This window comes from Erinaceus europaeus, chromosome 17 (genome assembly GCF_950295315.1).
Source record: "Erinaceus europaeus chromosome 17, mEriEur2.1, whole genome shotgun sequence".
Classification (NCBI taxonomy): Eukaryota; Metazoa; Chordata; class Mammalia; order Eulipotyphla; family Erinaceidae; genus Erinaceus; species Erinaceus europaeus.
The window spans coordinates 40605884-40628464 of NC_080178.1; the positions used below are offsets into that span (position 1 = coordinate 40605884).

At 52.1% G+C, this 22581-nt stretch overlaps 2 protein-coding genes across 17 annotated transcripts in view; both read right to left on the reverse strand.

Annotated features, from left to right (window-relative positions):
* The window catches only part of MYO7A (myosin VIIA), a 70751-nt gene extending 56200 nt beyond the window's left edge, over positions 1–14551 (reverse strand). For 3 of the 11 annotated variants that reach the window (XM_060176720.1, XM_060176713.1, XM_060176712.1), the window contains exons 1-2: positions 6112–6264; positions 2401–2514 (exon numbers count right to left, since the gene is read on the reverse strand). In XM_060176720.1, the coding sequence (XP_060032703.1) occupies positions 2401–2514; positions 6112–6240 (243 nt within the window). In that variant the 5' untranslated portion in view covers positions 6241–6264. Of the gene's footprint in view, positions 1–2400; positions 2515–4253; positions 4298–6111; positions 6321–12604; positions 12659–14287 lie in introns of those variants that run through there. The other 8 variants (XM_060176723.1, XM_060176714.1, XM_060176717.1 and 5 more) reach the window with 6 other exon arrangements.
* Positions 14552–15588: 1037 nt separating this feature from the next.
* Positions 15589–22581, reverse strand: part of CAPN5 (calpain 5) — a 38341-nt gene continuing 31348 nt past the window's right edge. For 5 of the 6 annotated variants that reach the window (XM_060176728.1, XM_016191128.2, XM_007529694.3 and 2 more), the window contains 6 exons: positions 22207–22402; positions 20674–20796; positions 18696–18892; positions 18437–18552; positions 17908–18044; positions 15589–17121 (listed from right to left, as the gene is read on the reverse strand). In XM_060176728.1, coding sequence (XP_060032711.1) covers positions 16939–17121; positions 17908–18044; positions 18437–18552; positions 18696–18892; positions 20674–20796; positions 22207–22402 — 952 coding nt within the window. In that variant the 3' untranslated portion in view covers positions 15589–16938. Of the gene's footprint in view, positions 17122–17651; positions 18045–18436; positions 18553–18695; positions 18893–20673; positions 20797–22206; positions 22403–22581 lie in introns of all 6 variants that reach the window. The other variant, XR_009545622.1, reaches the window with a different exon arrangement.

Below are 22581 nucleotides of genomic sequence, written 5' to 3' on the forward strand. Positions count from 1 at the left end.
ACTGCTGGGGAAACAGGTCTATGGAAAGACCCTCCCAAGTATCTATTCCAGCCCTCCCACTTCACATTACAAAGGAGACTCAGTGGAGGGTGGTGGTCTCCCCCCCACACACACACACAAGGTTAGTAAACTGTGAGTGGTAACTCCAGTTCACCTAGTATTTTATAGTGCCCCCTGGGCCAGGAGGATGTCAGCCCAGATCAGGCCATCAAGTGTCCCTCTTCCTCAAGGTGTCTGTGAGACCTTCAGGTGGTGACACAGAAGAATCTCCAGACTTTCCAATCCCTGTGGAACATTCCTCTTGCTCAGGTCCCCTATTTTTGATAAAGGCTGATCCAGTTGGAAAATTCCTTCCACCTTACTGCCCCTTCTTGCTTTCTGAATCAGTCCCAGTGTGGGCTGGGGTGGGGGGTGTGCTCCTGGCCACTGTCTGCTGTGCCTGCTTACCCCCAATCATTGGTCCCAGCTCAGCAGAGAGGTTAAGAGGTGGCCCTGACACCATGTGGCCTGTGTCCCTGTGTCCATCAACTGTTTCTCTGAGCCCCCATGCCCTCATCTACGAAGTGGGGACAATTCTGTCATAGGGGTGTCAGGGCATTATTTAATACAGTGAAGACCAGTCTTTATTTTACTCCTGCAGGTGCCCACTATTGGCTCTGCCCTTGCTGGTATTACTACTCTGATGCTGTCTGCTCTTACAGTGGAGATGTAGGATCTCACTGGACCCTCATAACACCCCACAACACAGTGGTCAGCTCTCCTTTTATGGTAAGGTAAGCACCATCTGAAAGGAAAGGAACATGCCCAGTCAAGCAGCCAAGTGGCAGATCTGGGCCTCTCCCTACCCCTTTCATGCATTGGGGGATCCCAGCAGGGGTCATCCTCTGAGGGTTCATGTCCACAGGTGCAAAGGTGCAGGCCAATATGGAACCAGGACAGAAACATAGGCAGCAGGGAAGAGGCACACAGGGATAATGAAGGACTTTCAAGCTTGAGGTCCTGAATTTGATCCCAGGTACTACATGTGTTGGAGTGATGCTCTGGTTCTCTCTATGTCTCCGCTTCACTATTGATAGTAAATATATAAACCTAAAAAGAAGTGAGAGGGCTGGAATAGAACTTTGGGAGGGTCTTTCTATGGAAGAAAGGAAGGAATGCATGAATGAACTAGGAATTATCCCTGAATGAATGTCAGAGACTTGATAGAGGTTGAAAGAAAAGGAGTAGGGGGAGAGGGAGGGGAAGAGGGTTGCCTACAGAACTGCTCTACTACTTGTGAAACTTGCCCCCTGCAGGTGGGGTCCTCAAGCATGGTGACTTATACTCCACTGCCCAGCTTATCTTCAACAAATCTTCCCAGAGAGCCTACGCTGAACTGCCTCCTCTGAGGTCTATGGAAACCAGAGGGTAAACCAGCTGGCCAAGGGGCAGGGAGGGCCTAAGAGTGCAAAAACTCCTCGAAGGGGATGTCAGGTCCCCGTGGCCCAATGCTACCAAAGCCAACCCAACCCGCTCCTGGACAGCCACGTTTAGCCCTCCCTGCCAGACAGCCCCCACCTGCGAGGCCATAGTGGAGACAGCTGGGAGGGAACCTTTGGGATCCGGTGACAGAGGTATGGGGACACCAGCTGACATGCAATGGGACCCAAGTGAAACTTGAGCCATGGGCATAGTCTCCAGACTCCACTCAAGGAGCCTGTCTGTGGTCCCCTCCTGTGACTGCAGCCTCACAGTGGCCTCCTCTGGGTTCTCTACCTGGAACCTGGAGTTGGAGGGTAGGGGTCATATTGCCTGTACTCTGTTCTAAAGTCTGGGGAGACAAACAATGTGGTTAAGAGAGATGGAGCTCCAGGTTGCCACTGAGATTCCAGAGAGGAAGTGCATCCTTGGAGGTCCCAGGTTCAAATCCCAAACCCATCAATTATTCACTGTGTGGCCAGTCCTAGTGGTCCCTCTCTGTGCCTGTTTCCCCTCATCATCACAGCTGCTGCTTTTTCTGCCTTTCATGGATGCTGTGAGATCCCAGAGACAGAACTAAAGTCACAGAGTTGCCAACATCTGGAGGTGGTGGTTTCCCTAGTGGGTGTGGAATACCAGAGGAAGGTAGTCCAGGAGGGGCACAGTGGATAAAACATTGGACCCTCAAGCATGCGTTCCTGAGTTGAATCCTCAGCAGCATATGTGCCACAGTGAGGCTCTCTCTCTCTCTCTCTGCCTCCCCCCAAACAAATAAACAAACAAGCAAACAAACCTCTCTCTGAGGTAGTGGAGACAGCCCCTTGGAAGGAGGAGGTATCAGAAATGGAAGTGGGGTGCACATTTGCCTAGTCCCAGCTCAGGCCAGCTACCTGCCTGTGTCACCCAAGGCATGGGGGTGGGGTGAAGTGAGGGGACACTCACATTGCCTTCATCGTCCACCACCTGGATCTGCCCAGAGTCGCAGAGCTTCACCACTGCCCCGATGGGCACGTCGAACTCCTGGCCAGATCTCAGGTCCATCCAGACATAGTCCCCCTGTGGGCAGGTGGAGGAAAGCCAGCAGGTGAGCAAGGGGAACAGTCAGTCACCTCCTGGGAAAAATCACCACATAGCCCCCAATGGCCTCTGCCAACATCCTAGGCTCTGGATGTCACGAATTCCTCACAGTGACACTCTTTGGCCACATAGCCTCCTACCTTGGTGTGGCAGTGGGTTCCCCATCTAGAAGGATGGGGCACCCTGTCAATGTCACCTGCAGTGTTTGGCACCAAGTCCTGCTATCACCAAACACTCATCGAGGGCACAGGGAAGCCCATACAAAACCAGAGGGACAGCAGCAAAATTGGGATAACCAAGTTCAGCACTGTGGTACCCTCAACAAATGCAAGGTGGGCTCCAACAACGCACAAGATAGAGATGATGTAACTGATGGGGAATGGCCAGGAGAAGGCCCACATAGGAGGATGCACAAGGGATTGTGCAGTGGTGCTTCTCCTCTCTCCTCTTGCTCTCTTCCTCTCAAATAAATGAGTGAAAAATCAGCCCAGGTATCCCACTCAACAGTGGTCTCCCACATGTACATGGTCCTGGGTTCATTCTCTGATGCCACAAACTATAAACAAATAAATGTTGCACAAGAGAGTGACAGTGTAACAGTGTGAGAGGGGGGCATAGTGGTTCTGCAAAATAAATAAATAAATAAATAAATAAATACTCTCATGCCTAAAGCTCTGAGGTCCCAGACTCCATCCTCTGAACCACCATAAGCCAGAGCTGAGCAGTGCTCTGGTTAAAATAATAACGGTAACAAAAGGAAAAAGAAATGAAACCAATGAATAAATGCTGGGGAGGGAGAGGTGATCAACTACATTCTAGTTGGGGGGAGACTGGAAATCAGCTGCTGAGGGAGTGGAGAAGTGGCTCAGCATACAGAGCCTATGCTTTGCACATGGGAGGCTAGCTTAGCTCCCAGGCTCCACATATAATGGAACAGGGCTCTGCTCTCTCTCATGGTCAATTGACAAAAAACTCAGTTTGAAAGAAAAGAAACTACTGAGTACGCTGACACAACTACTATGGACAGTGGTGAGTGCCGGGAAGGAGAATAACACACTGCTGGTAGATAAGACGGGGATCTGATGCCACTTTATAAGAAGTAAGAAGCAGGCAGGGGATATAGCATAATGGCTATGCAAACAGACTCTCATGCCTGAGGCTCCTAAGTCCCAGGTTCAAACCCCCGCATCACCCTAAGCCAGAGCTGAGCAGTGCTCTGGTGTTTCTCTCTGTCTCTCTCTCTCTCTGCATCTCTCTCAAAAGTAAATAAATTTAAAAAAAGAAGTAAGAAGTAAATGAGTTCTGGGTCTTCTTAGAAAAAAGAAAGGGAGAGTTGGGTGGTAGTGCAGCATGTTAAGCGCACATGGTGCAAAGCACAAGGACCAGGGTAAGGATCCCGGTTCGAGCCCCCCGGCTCCCCACCTGCAGGGGAGTCGCTTCCAGGTGGTGAAGCAGGTCTGCAAGTATCTATCTTTCTCTCCCCCTCTCTGTCTTCCCCTCCTTTCTCCATTTCTCTCTGTCCTATCGAACAATGATGACAACAATAATAACTACAACAATAAAAACAACAAGGGCAACAAAAGGGAATAAATAAATAAATAAATACTAAAAAAAAAAAAAGCAAAGAAGGAAACAGGGGTAGGAACCTGAGCAGAGGAACAGCACCTGGGAAGGCCCTGAGGCAGAAGGGGAGAGCAGTGAGCTCACTGTGGGAGGACCTGGTGAAGAGCCACTGTTTTCAGCCTGAGCTGTGCTTCCAGCTGCACTTGCACCTTTGGCTGTTCCCCTGACATACAGAAAGCAACCTGGTCTGCCCAGACCCAGAGCAAACCACTCTCTCCTGGGACCCCACCTCCATGCCCCACCAATTCATTTATTTGGTACATATTTGTGACTTGTCCATTGTGCAGCCATCTTGCTGCAGACTCTGGGGACAGAGCAGTGAGCAGACAACCCTGGCTGGAGCCAAATGAAGTGGGGCTATACGAGTGACATAGGCAGACTTTGTAAGCCACAGGCAGGGGAGAAGCCACTGAGGAAGGTTTGACAGAAAATACATGTGCAAGTCCTGAGTTGCACTCTGGCTGCTGTGTGGACAGCAGGGACAGTAGGGGCCATTATCTGGCTCCCTGACCCCCAGGTTTGCCCCCAACAGCTAGCACCAGGCTTGGGACACTGCTCTCTCTCCCATTCTCACTAGTCCTCAAAGGGCAGAGACCATCTGTGACACCCTATCCCCAGCTAGAGTCTTGAGAAGAGAGAAAGGATGAGAGTGTGTGAGCATGTATGAGAGAATGACCATGTAACACACAGAGAGAGAACATGTAGAGTGGGGCACACAGATGGAGAGAGAGAGAAAGAAAAAGAGTCTGAGACAGACACAAAGACACGCAGGATGTTCCCAGAGCCAAGCAGGGAACAAGATGCTGCCCACTGATCAGCTACCTCACTGAACCCCATGATCAGCTACTGTTCTTTCTAGTCCTGCACCCAACTTCGTGTCATGTGTGGGGAGCACTCAGGGCCCTCAACAACTGGCAGGCCTTCACAGGGCAATGTGGAGCTCTGTGAGGGCATATTCCCTGGCTGAGCCCAGAGCTGGTCCCACAGAAAACAGAACAGAGAATAACCCAAATCAAAAAGCCCTGAGTGGACAGGTAGCAAAGCTCACATCCAAGAGAAGGGGGACCAGGGGGCCACACAGGAAGTAGATGTGACTGGACTTACTAGAGTCTTCTCAGCCCAGCTGAGTCCCAGACTAGAGCTGGAAGAAGGAGCTCACATGGCCACTAAGAGGCTTCCAGCAGGCCTGGCCTTAAGCCCTGAAGAAAAGAGTTTCTGGTCCAGCCAGTGGCCTGGAGATTTCCTAGAAGGAATGTCCTGAGGTGCTCCCAAGGGAGCCTCCAGACCCTGGAGGCACCCTTTGGGAGGAAGCCTGCTGCCTTGGGGGATCAAGTCCCCCTTCAGAACCCAGTTGTGTCACCAGGACTATGGGAAGACAGAAAGCCTCCCTACAAACCTGTAAAGAGGAAAGACACCCCTTTCTCTGTCCCACCTCCACAAATGCCAGCTGCCCTGGCTAGGATTCACCGCTGAGCACCCCAGGCCTGCTGCTTGCTCTAGGGGCGCCTTGGGGCATTCCTCTATCAGCCTGGTGTGTGTGTGTGTGTGTGTGTGTGTGTGTGTGTGTGTGTGTGTGTGTGTGTGTGTGTGTGTGTGTGTGTGTGTGTGTGTGTGTGTGTGTGTGTGTGTGTGTGTGTGTGTGTGTGTGTGTGTGTGTGTGTGTGTGTGTGTGCGCGCGCGCGCGCGCGCGCGCGCGCGCGCTCACAGTCACCCACAAGCCCCCTGGAGAGAACTCCTAGCTCTACCGCCCCCCGCCCCCTCTCTCTACCAGGGTGTTCCCAGGGTAAAAGCAAAAGTGCCTCTAAATTTAGAGTGGAGCTGGGGGCTACCTGCTTGATAACCCTCCTCCGCGGGTGGTGTGCGGGTCTCCCGAGGCTTTGGAGCACAGAGTCCCGCGGAGGGGGGGGAACTGAGGTCTGCTGGGCCCCTCCCGCCCCTCTTCCCGCCCCTCACCGGCAGCACCGCGCACGTCTTCAGCGCCAGGTTCAGGCTGCGCACGAGCGCCCACTTGCCGTGCTGTTTGGCGGGGTCGACGGTGTCCGTGGGGTCCTGGGTGTCCCGGGGTTCGGCGGGGGGCTCCATAGCGCCGAGGGGCTGGCGGCTGCCGGCGGTGGCTGGGGCTCCCTAATTCACCTAATCCCGCCCCCCCCCCCCCCCGCCCGCCCGCGGCGGGAACCCTAAACCCTGCCATCTGCTGCGGCCCCTGGCAACTGGCTTAGGTGACGCGGCGGCCGGACGCCAGGGGACACCAGACGCAGCTCGGCGCCTGGACCTGGGGGTCCCTCACCCCTGACAGCCAGGGAACCCCAGGTGCTGAACTCACCCCACACATGCTAGGCCGTGGTGACCCCCTGCTCCTAGACCCAGCCTTTCCGTGCCCCCGTCTCTCCTCCACATCTTTGTCTTCTTCCCTCTCTTCTTTTTCTCTTCAAGGCCTCTGGCTGCCATTTTTAATTCACAGCTTGGCCTGGATCCTGGGAGCCCAACTGCTCCCTCAGCAGGCCAGCACCCCGCTGTGGGAAGGTAGGGTAGCCCACAGAGCAGAGCTGACCATGGGATCCCAGTGCACGACTGTCCACCTGCCACTGGGGCTCTGCCCCAGCACAGAGGCACCGACAGGGTTCCCCACACTTCCTCAGTTGTGCTGAGGATCCTGCCTTCGGGAGGGCCCAAGCCAGGAAAAATCACTGTCCCTGCCCAGGTCCACCCCAGAGTCCATTCCCATGGGACTGAAAACTCAGGTGCAGCAAGCTGGTCTCACAGCTTGTCATATCATGTCCCCACAGACAGGACGGGGAAATGATTGGGCACACACAGACATGCCCCTTTCCATCAGTCCATCTGGTCAACATCCAGAGGCTCAGCCATTGTCCTCAGAGTCCCCAGCCCATGAAGGGGCCAGACAGGACACAGAGAGGGTGGCACAGCCTGCTGAGGACCAGATCAGGCTTGAAAAGATAGGACAGTGTAGCCACTATGACTTTGAAAAGCCCAGGTTCAATCCCAGCCAGATGACCAATGAATGGCCAGTCCCTCAACTCCATAGGCCTCTCCAGTGCCTCATCTGTGGGGTGACAAGGTGACAGGAAGTCCCTGAGCATATGGAGGGTTGAATGGTTTCTGGGTGTCACTCAGGTGGGGGCCTGCTAGGCAAATGCAACCTAAGGGACAGTTAAAGTTCCCCGACAAAGTCACAGGGAAGGGTGATATCTGGGGCACAGGGGCATTTTTAGGTAGATGTGCCCCCCCACCAGAGGTCAAAAGCCCCATCTTCTGCTACCCTGATCACATAGGATGTGACTTGCTTTTGCTTATGCTGAGTCATCTGAGGGGAAGTCTAACCCACCCTCCTGTCCCCAGGTTCTACTGAGCTAGCTATGTGACTCCTGTTCCCCACAGACCCTCCTCACAGACATCTTCTCAGTCCCCTCCCCCAACCAGCACCTCAGAGACTTAGCATGCTGCCATCACCAAGGTCACCTATTTCATAGCCAGGGAGACTTAGATTCAGAAAGAGGGAAAGGACCTGCCTGAGGGCACATGGCAAGTGACTGGCAAATAAAGGATAGAGCTAAGAAGGAGCTCCAAGAGCCCACCCTTTACAGATGCACCAAGAAACATAGAAAAGGGGGGAAAAAAAACATATGTTCATAGAAGCACAGTCTGTAATATCTGAAACCTGGAAGCAACTGAGATGTCAAATGATAGGTGTGTCAATAAGAACATCATAGTGTATATACACAGTGGAATACTACAGGACTGAAAAATGATGGAACATTCTTGTTTGTCATATCTTGGATAGAACTTGAAGGAATCATGTGAAGAGAGATAAGGCAGCAGAAAGAATACCAGGTGATTTCACCTATAGGTGGTACTTAAGAAGCAAGGCAAGAAAAAGGAAACAAGGACAAAATTGGACTGGGTTGAGTGTATTTCAGCAAAGGACTCTGAACTGGAGGGGTGAGGGATACATCAGGTAGCCAGGACATGATGGTGAAGAGGTACTTGGGGACATGGTGGGAGTTAAGAAGCTGTACTCATGTTTTATATGTACTCATGTACACATAAATGTACTCATGTTGTACAACATTTACTCATGTTGTACATGACAACATGTTGATATTCTGTAAGAAAAAAAATAGAGCTGACTTTGCCAGAGCTCTAGAAAATAGAAGTATACAGTAACTGAGCATTTCAGGAAGAGAAAGGTGGTTGGAACCTAGTAGCAGAGCTTCATGACACTCACCAGGAACAGCCTTCCACTTTGCAGATGGAAGCCTGTGCTCTTGGTTTGGGTTCCTGGGGCCTAAGGGAGCAGGGTTAACCTTGACATCAGGAAAGATGGGGGCTCTGGCCTGTCGAGGCACCTCCTAGAGAGATAGCACTAAGGACCTGTCTTCATTTTCCCAGATGGTAGGCAGCAATGGAGGACCCTCTCTAGAAATAGTCTGAAAGCTCATGGACAGCCCACACCAGTGAGAAACTGATTTCTCGATGAATGAGACACACCCACTGTTCAGGAGGAAATGAAGTGAGTTGCCCTGATTCCAGGGGGGAGTTTCATGAGTGGTGAAGCAGGGCTGCAGGTGTCTTTCTCTCTCCCTCTCTAACTCCCCTCCCCTCTATTCTCTCTGTTGCTATCCAAAACAAAACATTATAATAAAATAAAAAGTAGAAATGTGGGGGGTTCGAGTGGTAGCGCAGCGGGTTAAGCGCATGTAGCACAAAGCACAAGGACCGGTTCCAGCCCCAGGCTCCCCACCTGCGGGGAAGTCGCTTCACAGGCGGTGAAGCAGGCCTACAGGTATGATAGATAGAAAAAGACAGTTTCTCTTCCCCTCTCTGTCTTCCCCTCTTCTCTCCATTTCTCTCTGTCCTATCCAACAATGATGATATCAATAACAACAATAATAACTACAACAATAAAACAACAAGGGAAACAAAGGGGAAAATAAATATTTTTTAAAAATAGAATTGTGAAAAGTGACTCTTCGAGTTGAAGTTAAAGAACAGCATAATTTGAAATAGCTTGGAAGCACAGGAAGCAGCAAAGAACTCTTGGTAAAAGGGAATGACCTCTCTAAATATGGATGTTAGCCTCCTGTTGTTTCTGCTTTGAAACTCTTGTCTTGCTCTGGGATTCAAAAGGACAAAAAAGCCTCAAGCCACAATTAACTTCTGACAGTGACAGTGTCAAGGGAGAAAGTGGGTCAGAGCCAGGAGGAGCTGACTTTTTATTCTACTGATGCAAGGCTGGTATGAATACCACCAGATTGATACTCATGTGAGCTGCTAATTGGAGGGCCAGTAAAATAGCTTACTTGAATAGTGAAGCCCCAGCAATAACTGAAAGAAAAAGGCAGATGTCAGCAGGGCAGTTTTGGGGTTTTGTTTGTTTGTTTGTTTGTTTTTTGTCAAAGCCAAGGCTCAGTGCTATGATGACTACAATAGATGACCTTAGAGCCAGAGCTCTAAGGACTTTGAGGCGGAAAGTAGAGGAACCGAACCGGAAAACAGTCTGTGCTTGAGTCACTGGACCTTTTCCTCCCTCACTTCCTTTTATTTGTTCTTTCACTCTTTCTTTTTCTAATAGAGGGTAAGAGACAAAAGAAGGAAGCAGAGAGAGTTTGTATGTCATCTGATTATGAATTTTACCCCCTGACATAGCATAAAATTAAAAGCTTTTTGCCAGGATGACAATTCAAAGCTAGGCCAGTGAAACCTCCAGGCTTAAGACATTTACAAATGCCAAAACTACCAGCAGCTTCTAGTCATTCTGAATATCAAACGGTAAGACTTTCATACCTGGCAACTGAATAGGAGGCAATTGAACAGGGCAGAAATCTGCCCCTGATGTCAGGGTGGCTGGTCACACAACCTTTCCCCCTGCTATCCCACAGACCCAGTTTTCATTGAAAGGCACATAACCTGCCTAGCTCTCTCCTTGCTGACATGCCTCAATCTGTCTCAGCTTTGGGGCAGATGGCTCTTTGTTACCATCCACCCGTCCTTTCTCTTAGTGACTACTTCTTGTTTATTCCAATAAACTTTCTATAACCTTTTCTGTGTGCTGCCTTATTCCTGGATGCCCTGAACATCACCAACCAGAAGAAGGGCAAATATGTCTTCACCCTCTGCAACTATTCCTAAGTGGTGACTGGGAGCTTGAACTGTGATTCTTGCAGATGATGGTTCTTCTTTTCCTTTGAGTATCTCTCCTTCTCCTTTTTATTTCTCTTTAAAAATAAAGAGTGAAGGGGGCTGGGTGGTGGTGCACCCAGTTAACAAGGACTTGTGTGAGGAACTGGGTTCAAGCCCCCATTCCCCACTTGCAGTGGGGACACTTCATGAGCAGTGAAGCAGGTCTTCAGGTATCTTTCTCTCCCTCTCTGTCTCCTCCTTCCCTCTTCATTTCTCTATGACCTATCAAATAAAATGGAAGGAAAAAAAAGAAAGAAAAAGAAAAAATGCCCACCAGGAACTATGGCTCTGCAGTGCTGGCACTGAGCTCCAGTGGTAACCCTGAAGGCAATAAATGAATAAATAATAAATAAATAAATAGTTGGAGCAAGGTAATGCAGTAAATAAAGCACTGGACTTTCAAGCATGAGGTTCTGAGTTTGATCTCTGGCAATGTAGGTACCAGAGTGATGCTCTGGTTCATCATATTTCTCTCTCTCCCCTCCTCCTATCTCTCTCATTAATACATATAAAATTAAAAAAAAAAAAAAGGTTGGAGTGAGAATGAGAGTGGCACAGATGTGAGGTACTCCATCCATTCCCAGAGCCATGTGAAGACAGTAACTGTGAAATGTTGGTGCTCGCTCTCATGCTTATTCAGAGCCTTTAGTGGAGAGAGGCCTCTGGGCTTTGAGTGGCCTTGGGATCTGACAGCACATTGAAGGAGGGAGCAGGAGAATTGTATACTATAGCTAAGTGTCTGCCCAGTTCCTGGCTAAAATGTCATGGCTGTTTGTGAAAACACCATTAATTATTCAGTATTTGACCTTTTGTTTAATAACATTGATTTATTGGTTTTACTTAACAAATTATAATTTAAATATTTTATTTCATAAAGCTGGGTTCAGTTTTAGGAAAGGGAGGGGGAAAGGACAGGCAAACATATTGCACATACATAATGACCAGAAAGGAGTTGGGATAGCTGCATTAATATCAGACAAATGGATTTTATCATTATTTTAAATACAAACAGAGAGTGAAAGAGACCACAGCTTCCTTCAGTTTGGTAGAGGCTAGGCTTGAACCTGGGTCATGCACATGGCAAAGCAGCACACTATCTAAGCAAGCTATTTCAGTGGCCCCAGACAAACAGACTTTAAATTCAAAATTGTTACAGGTTGGAGAGATAACCTTACAGGGAGGGTGTGTACTTTGCCATACTTGCAACCCAGCTTAGAGTCCTGGCCCTGCATGGAAGATACTCTAGCACTGGAGGAAACTCAAGTCTCTCTCTGCTTCTTACTATCTCTGTCTCTCTAGATGAATGAGAAAATGGCCTGGAGTAGTGACATCACTGGCACCACACAACTACCCACAGTTGAATCTCCAAGCTTTCCTCCTCTCAAGAATCTGGCTCAAGCACAGACATTGCCACAGACTTCCCTCCAGTCCTTCCTGGACCCCAAGTCCTGGTGCTCACTCCAGGGGTGGGACTTGCACACACAGACCCAGGGACCACATGGACAGGCTACTTCTCCCTGGCCCTAACGGGCCCTGCAGGCCGTAGACCTGTTGGCTGAACCCCATAGCACATGGTCCACCAGTCCACAGCCTGGCACAGGCCCCCCCTGGCTCAGGGCCCACATTCCTGCCTCTTCTGCTGGGGCAGTGGCTCATTAAAGCCTGGGCTGATCACGGGGAAGACCTGATCACCAGGGGCCACTTGGCCCAGGGAGGAAACAGAGTGGCAGGCTCAGGGGCCTGGCCTGGCTCTGCAGCCTCTGTGTCTTCCCCAGTCTGGTCTCTCCCCACCCCTGAGGCTTTCCACATTTGAGCTTCTGCACATGTGCTCCCTCTGCCTGGTACACCTGGGGATCCAGGATTGCATGAAACCCATTTCTACTTTATTTACCAAGAAAGGGGTCATTTCCCACTACAGTGAGAAGGGGAGGGACAGAAGATACATCTGAGGAATCAGCCGTAGGGAAAGTTGGGCTTTGAAGCATGAGTAGGAGTTTTCTAGTAGAAAGGAATGGAAAGTTCCTTCTGTGTATGCACGTATGTGGGGGAAGACGAGGTGAGTGAGACAAAGAGTCCTTTAAGCATGTCATTCTCAGTCTAGAAAAGAAATATACGGGCTGGCGTCTGAGAGATGGCTCAGAGGTAGAACTCAAGGCTTGCTGGAGCTGAGCTATGCTCACTCTTGTGCTCACAAAACACAATAATCTAAAAGCAGGACAGTGGGGTAGGAAGTGGGAGCTCTCACCTGCTGAAGAATCACCATCTTCCTGGGTCAGGCGTCCTGATGGCAGATCTGATTCTGCAGAGCAGGAGGCCACATCAATCAAGCCCTGTAGCCTGGGCCTGGCTGGATTGTAGCTCCTCCCCATGAGAGCCTTCCATGGTTTCTCTTCAGCACTATTAGCCATAAGAACACCTCTCTTGACTTCTGTCATCCAGAGACATCCCCCCCCCCCCCCCGCCGCCACAACCTCCAAAAGGGCTAAGGTCAGACAAGGGCAGGGCAGGCTGAAGACCAGGACCTGGTCACACACAGCCCAAGGCTGTCTTAAGATAGCCAGTGACAGAGGTGGGGTGGGGTGGGGTCGGGGGAGGACACAGGCTGAGCATGGGCTGCCTACAGCCCTCCCAAAGTCCCCATTGCCCCCCAGACTGGCCCTTGCACCCAGCACAAAGTATCTCCTGTTCATGTCTGTTTCCCCTCTCACAGCTTCCCCCCGTACTTAACCCACACCTGGTCCCTCCTCAGCTCTCCCTGCCCCCTGACCTTTGCAGACACTGGTCCCTCTGCATGAGTTTCTTATGAGGAAATTTCCATCTGTGCTTCCTGGCTTGGCTCAGATGATGCTTCCTCCAGGAAGCCTCCCTTGCTTTTCCCCAGGCTGCCAAGAGCCTCAGGTTTGACCATACAATGCTGTCTGACTGGAGGCTGTCTCCAGGGCCAGGTGTGGGGCATAGCCAACTGCTGAAATGGAGGGAGTGTGGTGATCCCACATTGCCCACAGCCCTGGGTGAGGCCCCTTCTCCGTCCTGGGAGGAGCATCAATTTTTCACAAGGTCCATTTGGAAGCACTGGGGCATTTGATCCTCTGCCCATAACACTGCCTGATACCGGAGCCCTGACCCCTGCCTGGAGCATTAGGACACAGTTCCCTAGGAGACCCACAGCCCACCTAGCCTTTGGGGTGGGGAATCCCCTGGGAAGCTGCCTTGGATCCATGTCTGCAGAGCCATCTGGAGTCAGGGGGAACCCAGCTGGATTTTCATAAAAGATTAGGGACTTTTGGGGTGTCCAGTAGAGCACAAATGTTATCAAGAATTAAGACTTGGGTTCAAGTCCCTTGTCCCCACATGCAGAAGGGGAGCTGCATGAGTGGTGAAGCAGTGCTGTAGATGTCTTTCTCCCTAATATATCCACTGGGATGCAGGCACCAAGCACCAGCAAAAAGCCTGGTGGAAAAAGACAGAGAAAGAAGATTTGGGGTGTTCAGATGCCAGGCTTAGGCCAGGGCATGGAATTTCAGGGCCACACAGAAGGAGCTCAGCAGGGACCAAGGGACAAAGCATAAGGACTAGTTCCTGTCCTGGTGCCTGGCTTTCCACCCTGGCCACTGGCCACCAGGAGCACAGTGAATGTTCCCTCTGTGCCACAACCCAAGCTGGACACTGGGGGGCGTTGAGGGGCCCATTTCACAGATACAACACTCAAGGCAAGGAAGCATCTGGCTTCCCTGTGGAGGGGGAAGGGGGGGATGTGGTGGATAGAGCGAGAGGGAGAGAGAAGAGCTCAGGACCACTGCATGTGGTGTCTGCTAGGGCTGAGTCTCTAAAGGGAGTGGGATCCCCAGGTGAGCAGCAAGTGGCCTTTTAGGGCAGGGGTTCCAAAGCCACTCAAACCACCTCCTCCTGGTAGATAGTTCACTCTTACCTGATTTCCAGATGTTTCCAGCTGTCCCCTCTTGGGAGGAGGGACACTCAGGAAGTGGGGTCACAGGTCCAGAACAACTCACAGCCCTGGCTGCTGTCTTGTGGAGAAGCTGACTTTGGGGGCATCTGTTAAGACTGTGCCTCTCTCAACCTTCCTGTCTCTCCTGCCCCTCCCTGCTCTAAGGCCTTCCCTCCAGAGGGAGGGACCTTGGGCCTGGAAGCCCCAGTGTCAGTGACATCAATGTGGGGGCGGGCTATGCAGCTGACCAAGAGGCCCAAAAGCCTCCTCCTGCTGTCCCCTTCCCCCACACCAGCTCTGTCACTGATTGGTATGTGGGGCCCCTGCCTGCCCTTTGCCCAGCTGCTGGGCCTTCTAGCCTCCAGCCACCCCAGGCTGCCCAGCCTGCTCACACCTCCTCCAGCACTCTCTCTCCAAGTTCACTCTTTCAGAGCTGTCAATTGTTCTGTAATCATCCAGTAAGCTTGCTCAGTCCACCAGCCTGGAGTGACCCAGGGACACATGATGATCAGAGCACTGACTGGGAGGTGACTCAGTGAGGCCTGGCCCTGCCCTGCTCCTTAGCTCTGGGCCCTGCAGGTTAGGGTCTGGGCAGAGGGGGTTTCATTACAGAGCCTGTCTCTTCATGGGTTGAAATCTGCAGGGAAGAGGCCTCCCAGGAGCAGCCTCTCTAGAAAGGTAGGTGTATGTGTTGGGGGAGGCAGTTGGGGCAGCACAGTAGGCCCGTAGTTCCTCCTGAGAGCAACACAGAGCCCCTAGCTTCTGCCCAGGGCCTCCTCTGTCCCTGGAAATCCAAGCCCCTGGCTGTTGGAGTGCACTTGGCCTGGTTCCCTGAGGGCACAGGCCCTGATCAGTGTGCACACCCCTACCATGGACACTCCTCCAACTGCCTCTGGAAGTAACTGGCCCAGGCAGGGCAGGCAAGTAGTGGGCCCTACCCAACTGGGACAGCTGGGGGCCCATGGGGGAGCACAGGGTCTGGCAGAATGCAGCTGAGTCAGTTGCTGTGAGTTCCCATGTCCCCAGCACCCACAGGGACCACATCCAGCATCTGGTCACAAGTGAGGCCATTTGGAGACTGTCTGGAGCAGGAGGCTTTGTCCTGGCCCAAGGTTGGGAAGAGGCCTGAGGAAGGATAGACTGGGTACCCCTATGGTCTCAGCTCATAGGTGCATCAAGTCCAGCCTTAGCCCGAGATCCTGGGTGGGTCCTCTCTTGCCTGACTGGGGACTATCCTCTCCATTTCCCCTTGCCTCCACAGGGACAGAAAACATAGCAAGCTCTTTCAGGAATTGTAGCAACATTTATTCTGAGATTGAGACAGCCCTGTGGTGAGTCCCCTTGGGAGGGGGGCAGGAGACCCCCCCTCTGCAGATGGGGACTGTGAGGTCCTCATGTGCTGAAGGATAAACCCAGCAAATGCAACCACCTCTCCACAACCTGTCCCCCATCCCCAGCCTGAAGACTCCATCCTCACCTTGCCAGTTCCCAGGGCAGCAGTGCTGTCCACACAGCCAGGAGCCAGCCTGGCCCAGACAAAGGGCAGGGGGTGGGATTGGGCACCATGCAGTAGGAGACCTAGGTAATCACAAGGTCTGCCCTTACCCTGCACTTGCATGAGTGAGCTGGTGGGCACAGGGGGAGTCATTTGCCCCTCTTTGCAGAAGGGAGAAATAGAGGCACAGGAGGTTTAAGGGACTTCACTCTTGGTCACATGCAGAAGGCTGCCCCCAGGTGTTAGTTTTCCACAAGTCCCACTGCCATTCAGCGCCTGTCCAGCCCCAGAAACTGTGAGCAATGGTCCTGATCCAGCAGATCTGGCCAGGACATGGGTCCAAGTCCATGTTTCTCAACAGAATTCCCAGTCTTGAGCCAACTGTTTTCTTGGGGTCACCTGCTTGAGATGGACAGGGAAGGGCCCCAAGAAGCCTTGGTGCCTACTTCCAAACCTCCTCAGAGAGGCCTGACTGCTCCCCAACAGTGCTTGCTCCCTTGGCCCCTCTGTAGACAGATCAGAACCAAGCCAGAGGCCTACAGTGCAGGTGCTTCGCAAGCAAACGGGGTTCAGGCTTTTAGCTTTCCTTTCCAAAGCCCTGGCTGCAAAGTGCATTTTAAAACAGAAAGGCCAGGAAATGCTGAGGACTGGGTAGGACATTTGGTCCAGGCAGCAAGAAAGGGCCAGAGCCTCCTTAACTGCACTTGGGGGGGGGGGGGCAAGGGTATGTGTGTATGTGTGTGATGACCTTCCCTAGCTCTTAGCAAGCCTGATGGGGAACTTGGTGCCCTGGGCCTCAAACCAGCCCCCTAAGGTAGCATAATACCAGGAAAAGTCCAGGTTGTGCAGTAGAGGGGGGGCTGGGGGGACAAGTGGCCTATGTAAACAAATGACATTTTCTTGGCAGGCCACCAACAGATAGCAGGGCCTTGGGAAGGTATCTGTCAATGGTGGTGGCAGGTGGGGAGAGCTCTATTAAACTTCAGGCATGGAGGCTTCTCCTCCAGCAGGGAATGCTTGGGGCCCCAAGAAGGGCAGAGGCCCACCGAGGTCACATAGCAAGTCAGCAGGAGTTGGGAATAGGATTCGTCAGCCTGGCCACAGGCTGCCCCTGGCCAGTGGGGATGTGCAAGAGGCCTCAGACAGCTGTAAGGGTGGAGCTGCTGAGAACATGCACTGCCACAGTGCCCGGCAGGTCGCTGAGCTGCCTGCGGCCTCTGGCCTGCAGATGAAGGGTGTGCAGGGCCTGGAGGTCGTCGGGGTTGGCCTGCAGGTGCACCTGGCCCAGGAACTCATCCTTTAGGACCCGGTAGTTCCAGATCTGCAAGGAGATGGGGAGAATGGGGTGGGGACAGTGGGGTTGCAGATCAGGCTGGTGACCACAAAATGCCTTCCTGTAGGGCAGGTCTTGCTAGGGAAAGAGGAGCCTGCAGCAACCTATGTGTCATTTCTTCCCACCCCCACCTGCAGCCCTGGGTGAGGCCATGCCACCTCTAGAGAGAGAGGCTTCCTCCTCTGTGTCAAGTCAGGTTCCATATGGCTAGCTCTTGGATAAAGTCACCTGGCTCCCCCAACTTTATTTAGTTGGGTAGGGGGCTGTCCTACATGTCTGAGATCCAACCCCTGGGGAGTCAGTACTAAGGAAACTTGGAAAATCTACAGGGGCTCCCCTGGGTCCCCCTGAGTGCTTGTTTACAGGTGGTTTCTCCCCCAGAGTGATCCTGACCCAACCCAAGGGACAGAGGAGGGATTCCTGTTAATGAGCTCAGACCTGCCAAGAACCCCCCATGAGCCCCCACCCCCAGCTTCCGAATCCCCTACTCATAGGAAACAGTCTCTCCCAAGACACACCTGGGACCAGGTGGCCCACTGCCCCCAAGGGAAATTCACTAGAAGAGACCCAAGGCTTGAGGTGAGGTGAGCAGAGATGACACTGTCAGAGTCTTGTTGGGTGTCACCCACCCCACCTTGGGGATGTGGGCAGTAGGTGAGTGAAGGTCAGAGGAAGCCCAAGGCCATGCCCTACCAAGGACAGAGTGACAGTCAGTGCCCAGTGGGAGGTTCTGCCTCCAGGCCCTGCCTCCAGGGCTGAGAACAGGCAGGTCACCTGGACCGTGATGGGCTGTCCCAGCTTCTTGCGGTAGAAGATGCCTTTCAGGTCATACTCGGGCGCGGAGGTGCCTTTCTGCACAGTCGAGCGGACACTGTCTCCCTCACACTTGATGATTACATAGGAGTTAGCCCCTGTGGAGGACAGATGAGGTGGGGGTGGGGCTATGGCATGCTGGGGGTTGGGCAGGTCCCAGATGGGTCAAATGTCTGGCAACCCCTCACACCCCCACACACCCCCCACACACACTACAGAAACTTGAGCTCACATGTTAAGGAAAAGGGAGCCCAGTTGCCAGCCCTGTCTGCCTGCTTCTAGAACAAGAGGCAGTAGTGAGTCTGACTGTCCCTCTCCCCACCCCAGCCCTGCCTGAAGGGGCAATGCCTGCTCCTCTCCAGGGCTGGCTCCAGAATAGACAGCAGGTACTGTCTGCCCACTCAGTGTGTAGGATCTGGAGGACAAAGAGGAGGGAGGACAGAGCCATGCCCTGGGGAGGAGGGCAGGGGTGCTCCCTGCACCAGCTCACCTGTTGGGGAGTCCTTGAGACCAGCTGCCCCCAGGACCTGCACCTGGGTCACCAGTTGGGGGTAGCCACACAGCGAGCTCCAGCAAGTTCGGGGGGGTTCGTCCAAGCGCAGCTCCCTGCGAAAGGAGAAGGAGGAACAGTCAGAGTGAGCCAGCCCCTTGGGAGAGGGGATCGTGATGACAAGCCCCCAGGCCTGGACTTGAACAGGCAGAGTGACCCCACCACTGTCCCCTGTGTCCTCTGGCCCCTGTCCACTCACCGGCAGCTGGAGGGCACATCCGTGAAAACTCGGAGCAGGAATTCGCCTGTGCAGCCGGGCTCAAAGGTGGTGGGAATGATGACATAGCGGCCCTGAGGCTGGTCAGTGCGCAGGAAGACACTGCGGGAGTTGATGTAGATGGAGCTGGCAGCACGGGGCTGCAGGCGGTGCATGCGGTACTGCCGGTTCTCCTCCACCTGTGGGAGAGCCCCGCTGCTGAGAGCACCTTGAACTCCATCCCACCCCACCCATAGGAACAGCCACAGGCTTGAAAGGGAACAGGATAAAAGTTCCATGACCAGACTAAACACCCCTGCATACTTTCCTAGAGAGACCAGAGCTACCAATTTATGTGGAGCTGGGTATCAGATTTTCCACTAGACACTAAACAGGCACTTTCTGTGGTGTGCAAATGAGATTTCCACAAAGATGTTAAAGGTGGGTGCTGGGCAATGAGGCACCCAGTAGTGAACATACATTACATGGTAATTCATGAGGACCTAGGTTCAAGTCCTAGGTACCTACCCATAGGGAGAAAGCTCCACAAGTGGTGGTAGCAGTGCTACAGGTGTCTTTCTTTCTCCCTCTCTACTTCTCTCAATCTCTATCAGAAAAAAAAAAAAAAAGAGTAGGGGAGTCAGGCTGTAGCGCAGCGGGTTAAGCGCAGGTGGCGCAAAGCACAAGGACCGGCATAAGGATCCCGGTTCGAGCCCCCGGCTCCCCACCTGCAGGGGAGTCACTTCATAGGTGGTGAAGCAGGTCTGCAGGTGTCTATCTTTCTCTCCCTCTCTCTGTCTTCCCCTCCTCTCTCCGTTTCTCTCTGTCCTATGCAACAACGACGACAATAATAACTACAACAATAAAACAACAAGGGCAACAAAAGGGAATAAATAAATAAAATAAAATATTAAAAAAAAAGAGTAAAGAAAACAAAGCTGGGAGCAGTGGAGTCATGTAGGCACAGAGCCTCCGCAACACCCCTGGTGGCAATAAATAAATAAATAAATAAAGGTTTTAAATAAAAGAATAAATAATAATAATAGTGGAGTTAGGAAAAAGTGAGAGGGAAATAGAAAATAAGAAAAGACAGAGCTGTTAAGTTAGGTCTGTGTGGCACTGGGTTCAATACCTGGTGCCACAGGGAAAGTGCAAGGAGAGCTTCATGGACTACTCACTTTCTGTCTCTCTCTCTCTCTCCCTCTCTCCAAAAAATAGAAAAGCTGGAGAGATAGTACAGTGGTTCTCTGAGGTCCCAGGCTCAGTCCCTGGCTCATCATAAACTGGAGCTGAGCCATGCTCTTTTCAAATAAATAAATATTTTTAAAAGAATTTATTTATTTATTTATGAGAAAGATAGGAGGAGAGAGAAAGAACCAACACATCACTCTGATACATGTGCTGCCGGGGATTGAACTCAGGACCTCATGCTTGAGAGTCTGATGCTGTATCCACTGTGTCACCTCCCAGACCACATAAATAAATGTTAAAAGTAGGGCAGTGACTCAGTGACTCGTGTGGGACCCGTGAGCTCAGTCTCATTAAAAATAAACAAGTGAATAAAGATAAAGCTGCTAGGGCAGGTTGGTGGGGCAGCAGGAAGCCCCTGGTGACAGTGTCTCTGAGGCTTTTGGTAGCCACAACAATCAAGAGTCCCATGCCTGTGGGTAACAACTTGTGTCCATGCAATATCACCAGGAAAAGCAGACAAGTGCCCCGACCTCCAGTCACAGCAGCTGAGTGCTCAGTGACAGCACTAGCATGGATCGAGGAGCACCTTGTGGCCACACCACCCAGGACATTAACACCCAGGACACAGCTTAGACCAGCCATGATGTTTGTGCCACAGCACCTCCCAGCACAGCCCAGTGCCAGTGTGGTGGATGGTGGTGGTGGTGGTAGGGAATTACTTGCTTCTTCTATCCAAGGTCCAGAGATGCTGGCTGCAGTGCCTGGTGTACCCTAGAGCAAGGGTCCTTACCTTGTAGATGTCAAAACCAATGGCCAGGTTTTCGCCTTTGCCCTGCTGGCGAGTAGACTGCTGGGGCCGCTGCTGGATACAGATGAGCACTTCATCCTCTGGCTTTTTCACGTCAAAGATGTACTATGGACCCGGGAGAGACAGCATGTCGACCAGGAGCTCCCCACACCTGGGAGCTATAGCCAGGCAGGCTCTAGCTTTGCCACCATTGAGTGAGTACAGGGACAGGTCTCACCTCCTCTATGGGCCTCACACATAAGTTGTGACCAGGGCCCATGACTCCAGAGCTTGATCCCTCAGACTGACCCAGCATGTAGGCAGTGCTCACAGAGGCATGGCAGATGCGAGGTCTGAGCCCTGGTTCAGCTTCTCCTTTTTTCTTTTCTTTTTCTCTTTCTTTCTTTTTAATATTTATGTATTTGTTTGTTGGGACCTGCTTGGCCTTGATCTAGGCTCAGCAGACACTCCCTAAGCTTGGCTCGAGTTTCGCTGGCGGTCACTAACTTCCTCAGAGTGACACAGCACTTCCTGTGAGCCATGCCTGAATTCACCTCTGCCCTCCAACTGATGATGTATAAAGAGCATAGGCCCCACGATGGTGACGATGGTGACGCCACCTCACACCACCTCTAACGTCATCTCACCCTATCTTTCCATCCCTGCCTCTCCCCCTCCCCCCGCCTATAAAGAATGGCCTTTTCCTCAATAAAGCACTGCTTTAACAGAACTCCTGACTTGGTGTCTTTTCTTTTCTCAAGTCGTGGACAGTCTCCCTCCCGCTCAGCCCCAAAAGGGAGGTCCGGCTGGTCCAGATCTCCCTCCTCGTGACTACCTGTCAGGGAGAAGCCGACTATTTGTTAATGGGATAGGAGAGAGAACCAAAGCATCACTCTGGAACATGTGCTATTGGGACTCAAACTTGGAACCTCCACTTGAGAACCCACTGCTTTTCCACTGAACCACTTCCTGGGCCTTGGTAATTATTTATTTACTTATTTAGTGTCTTATAATAGCTTTCATTTATTGAGTATCTTTTTTATTTAAAATTGAAAGGGGAGGGGTATATGGAGAGGGCGAGAGAAAGAGAGACACCTGTAGCACTACTCCACTGTTTGTGAAGTTTCCCTCCTGCAGGTGGGGACTTAGCGGCTTGAACCCAGGTCCCTGTGTATTGTAGCATGCTCTACAAGGTGCACCACTGCCCAGTCCCTCTCTATTTGTTTGTTTGTTTGTTTGTTTGTTTATGAGAAAGGCAGAGAGAACCAGAGTATTACTCTAATATATGTAATTCTGGGACTTAAACTCAGGACCTCATGCCTGGGCATCCAATGCTTTTTCCACTGCACCCTCTCTGGGCTGCCTCAGTTCAAAGTTAACTCGGGAGCTGACACTCATCAGCCCTGAAGCCCCGGCTCCCTCACTGTCACTGTGTGTGGGTCAGAGTGTGCGGCTGGGACAACAGGCTCCGTGTATGCACAGAGCCCTGGGTGTGGGGGAGGCCACAGGCCTCAAAGGTAGGGGGAGAAGATCCACCTGTGGGTTCTGGAAGAATGTGTCCTTGTGGTTGATACAGCCGCCGCTGCGGTTGTGCTGTGGGTCCTCATGCCGGGTCCAGGCACCATGCAGCCGGGCCTCCTCCCAGGTCTTGTGGATGCTCAGGTAGGATGTGTTCATTAGGCGGCACTTGATGATGTCGGTGAAGTACCGGCACACATCCTCGAAGGTCATCCTGGCAGGGCACGGGGATGAGTGGGAACATCCCCCCTGCACTCACCATGTCCACTCACCATGGCCCAAGTCTATGTGTACAAGAGTGAGTGAGTGTGGGCTGAGGACAGAGGAGACATAGCGGATAAATGAGGCAAAAGGGACCATTGGACAGAGGAGGCTCTTGTCAGCCTTGTGATG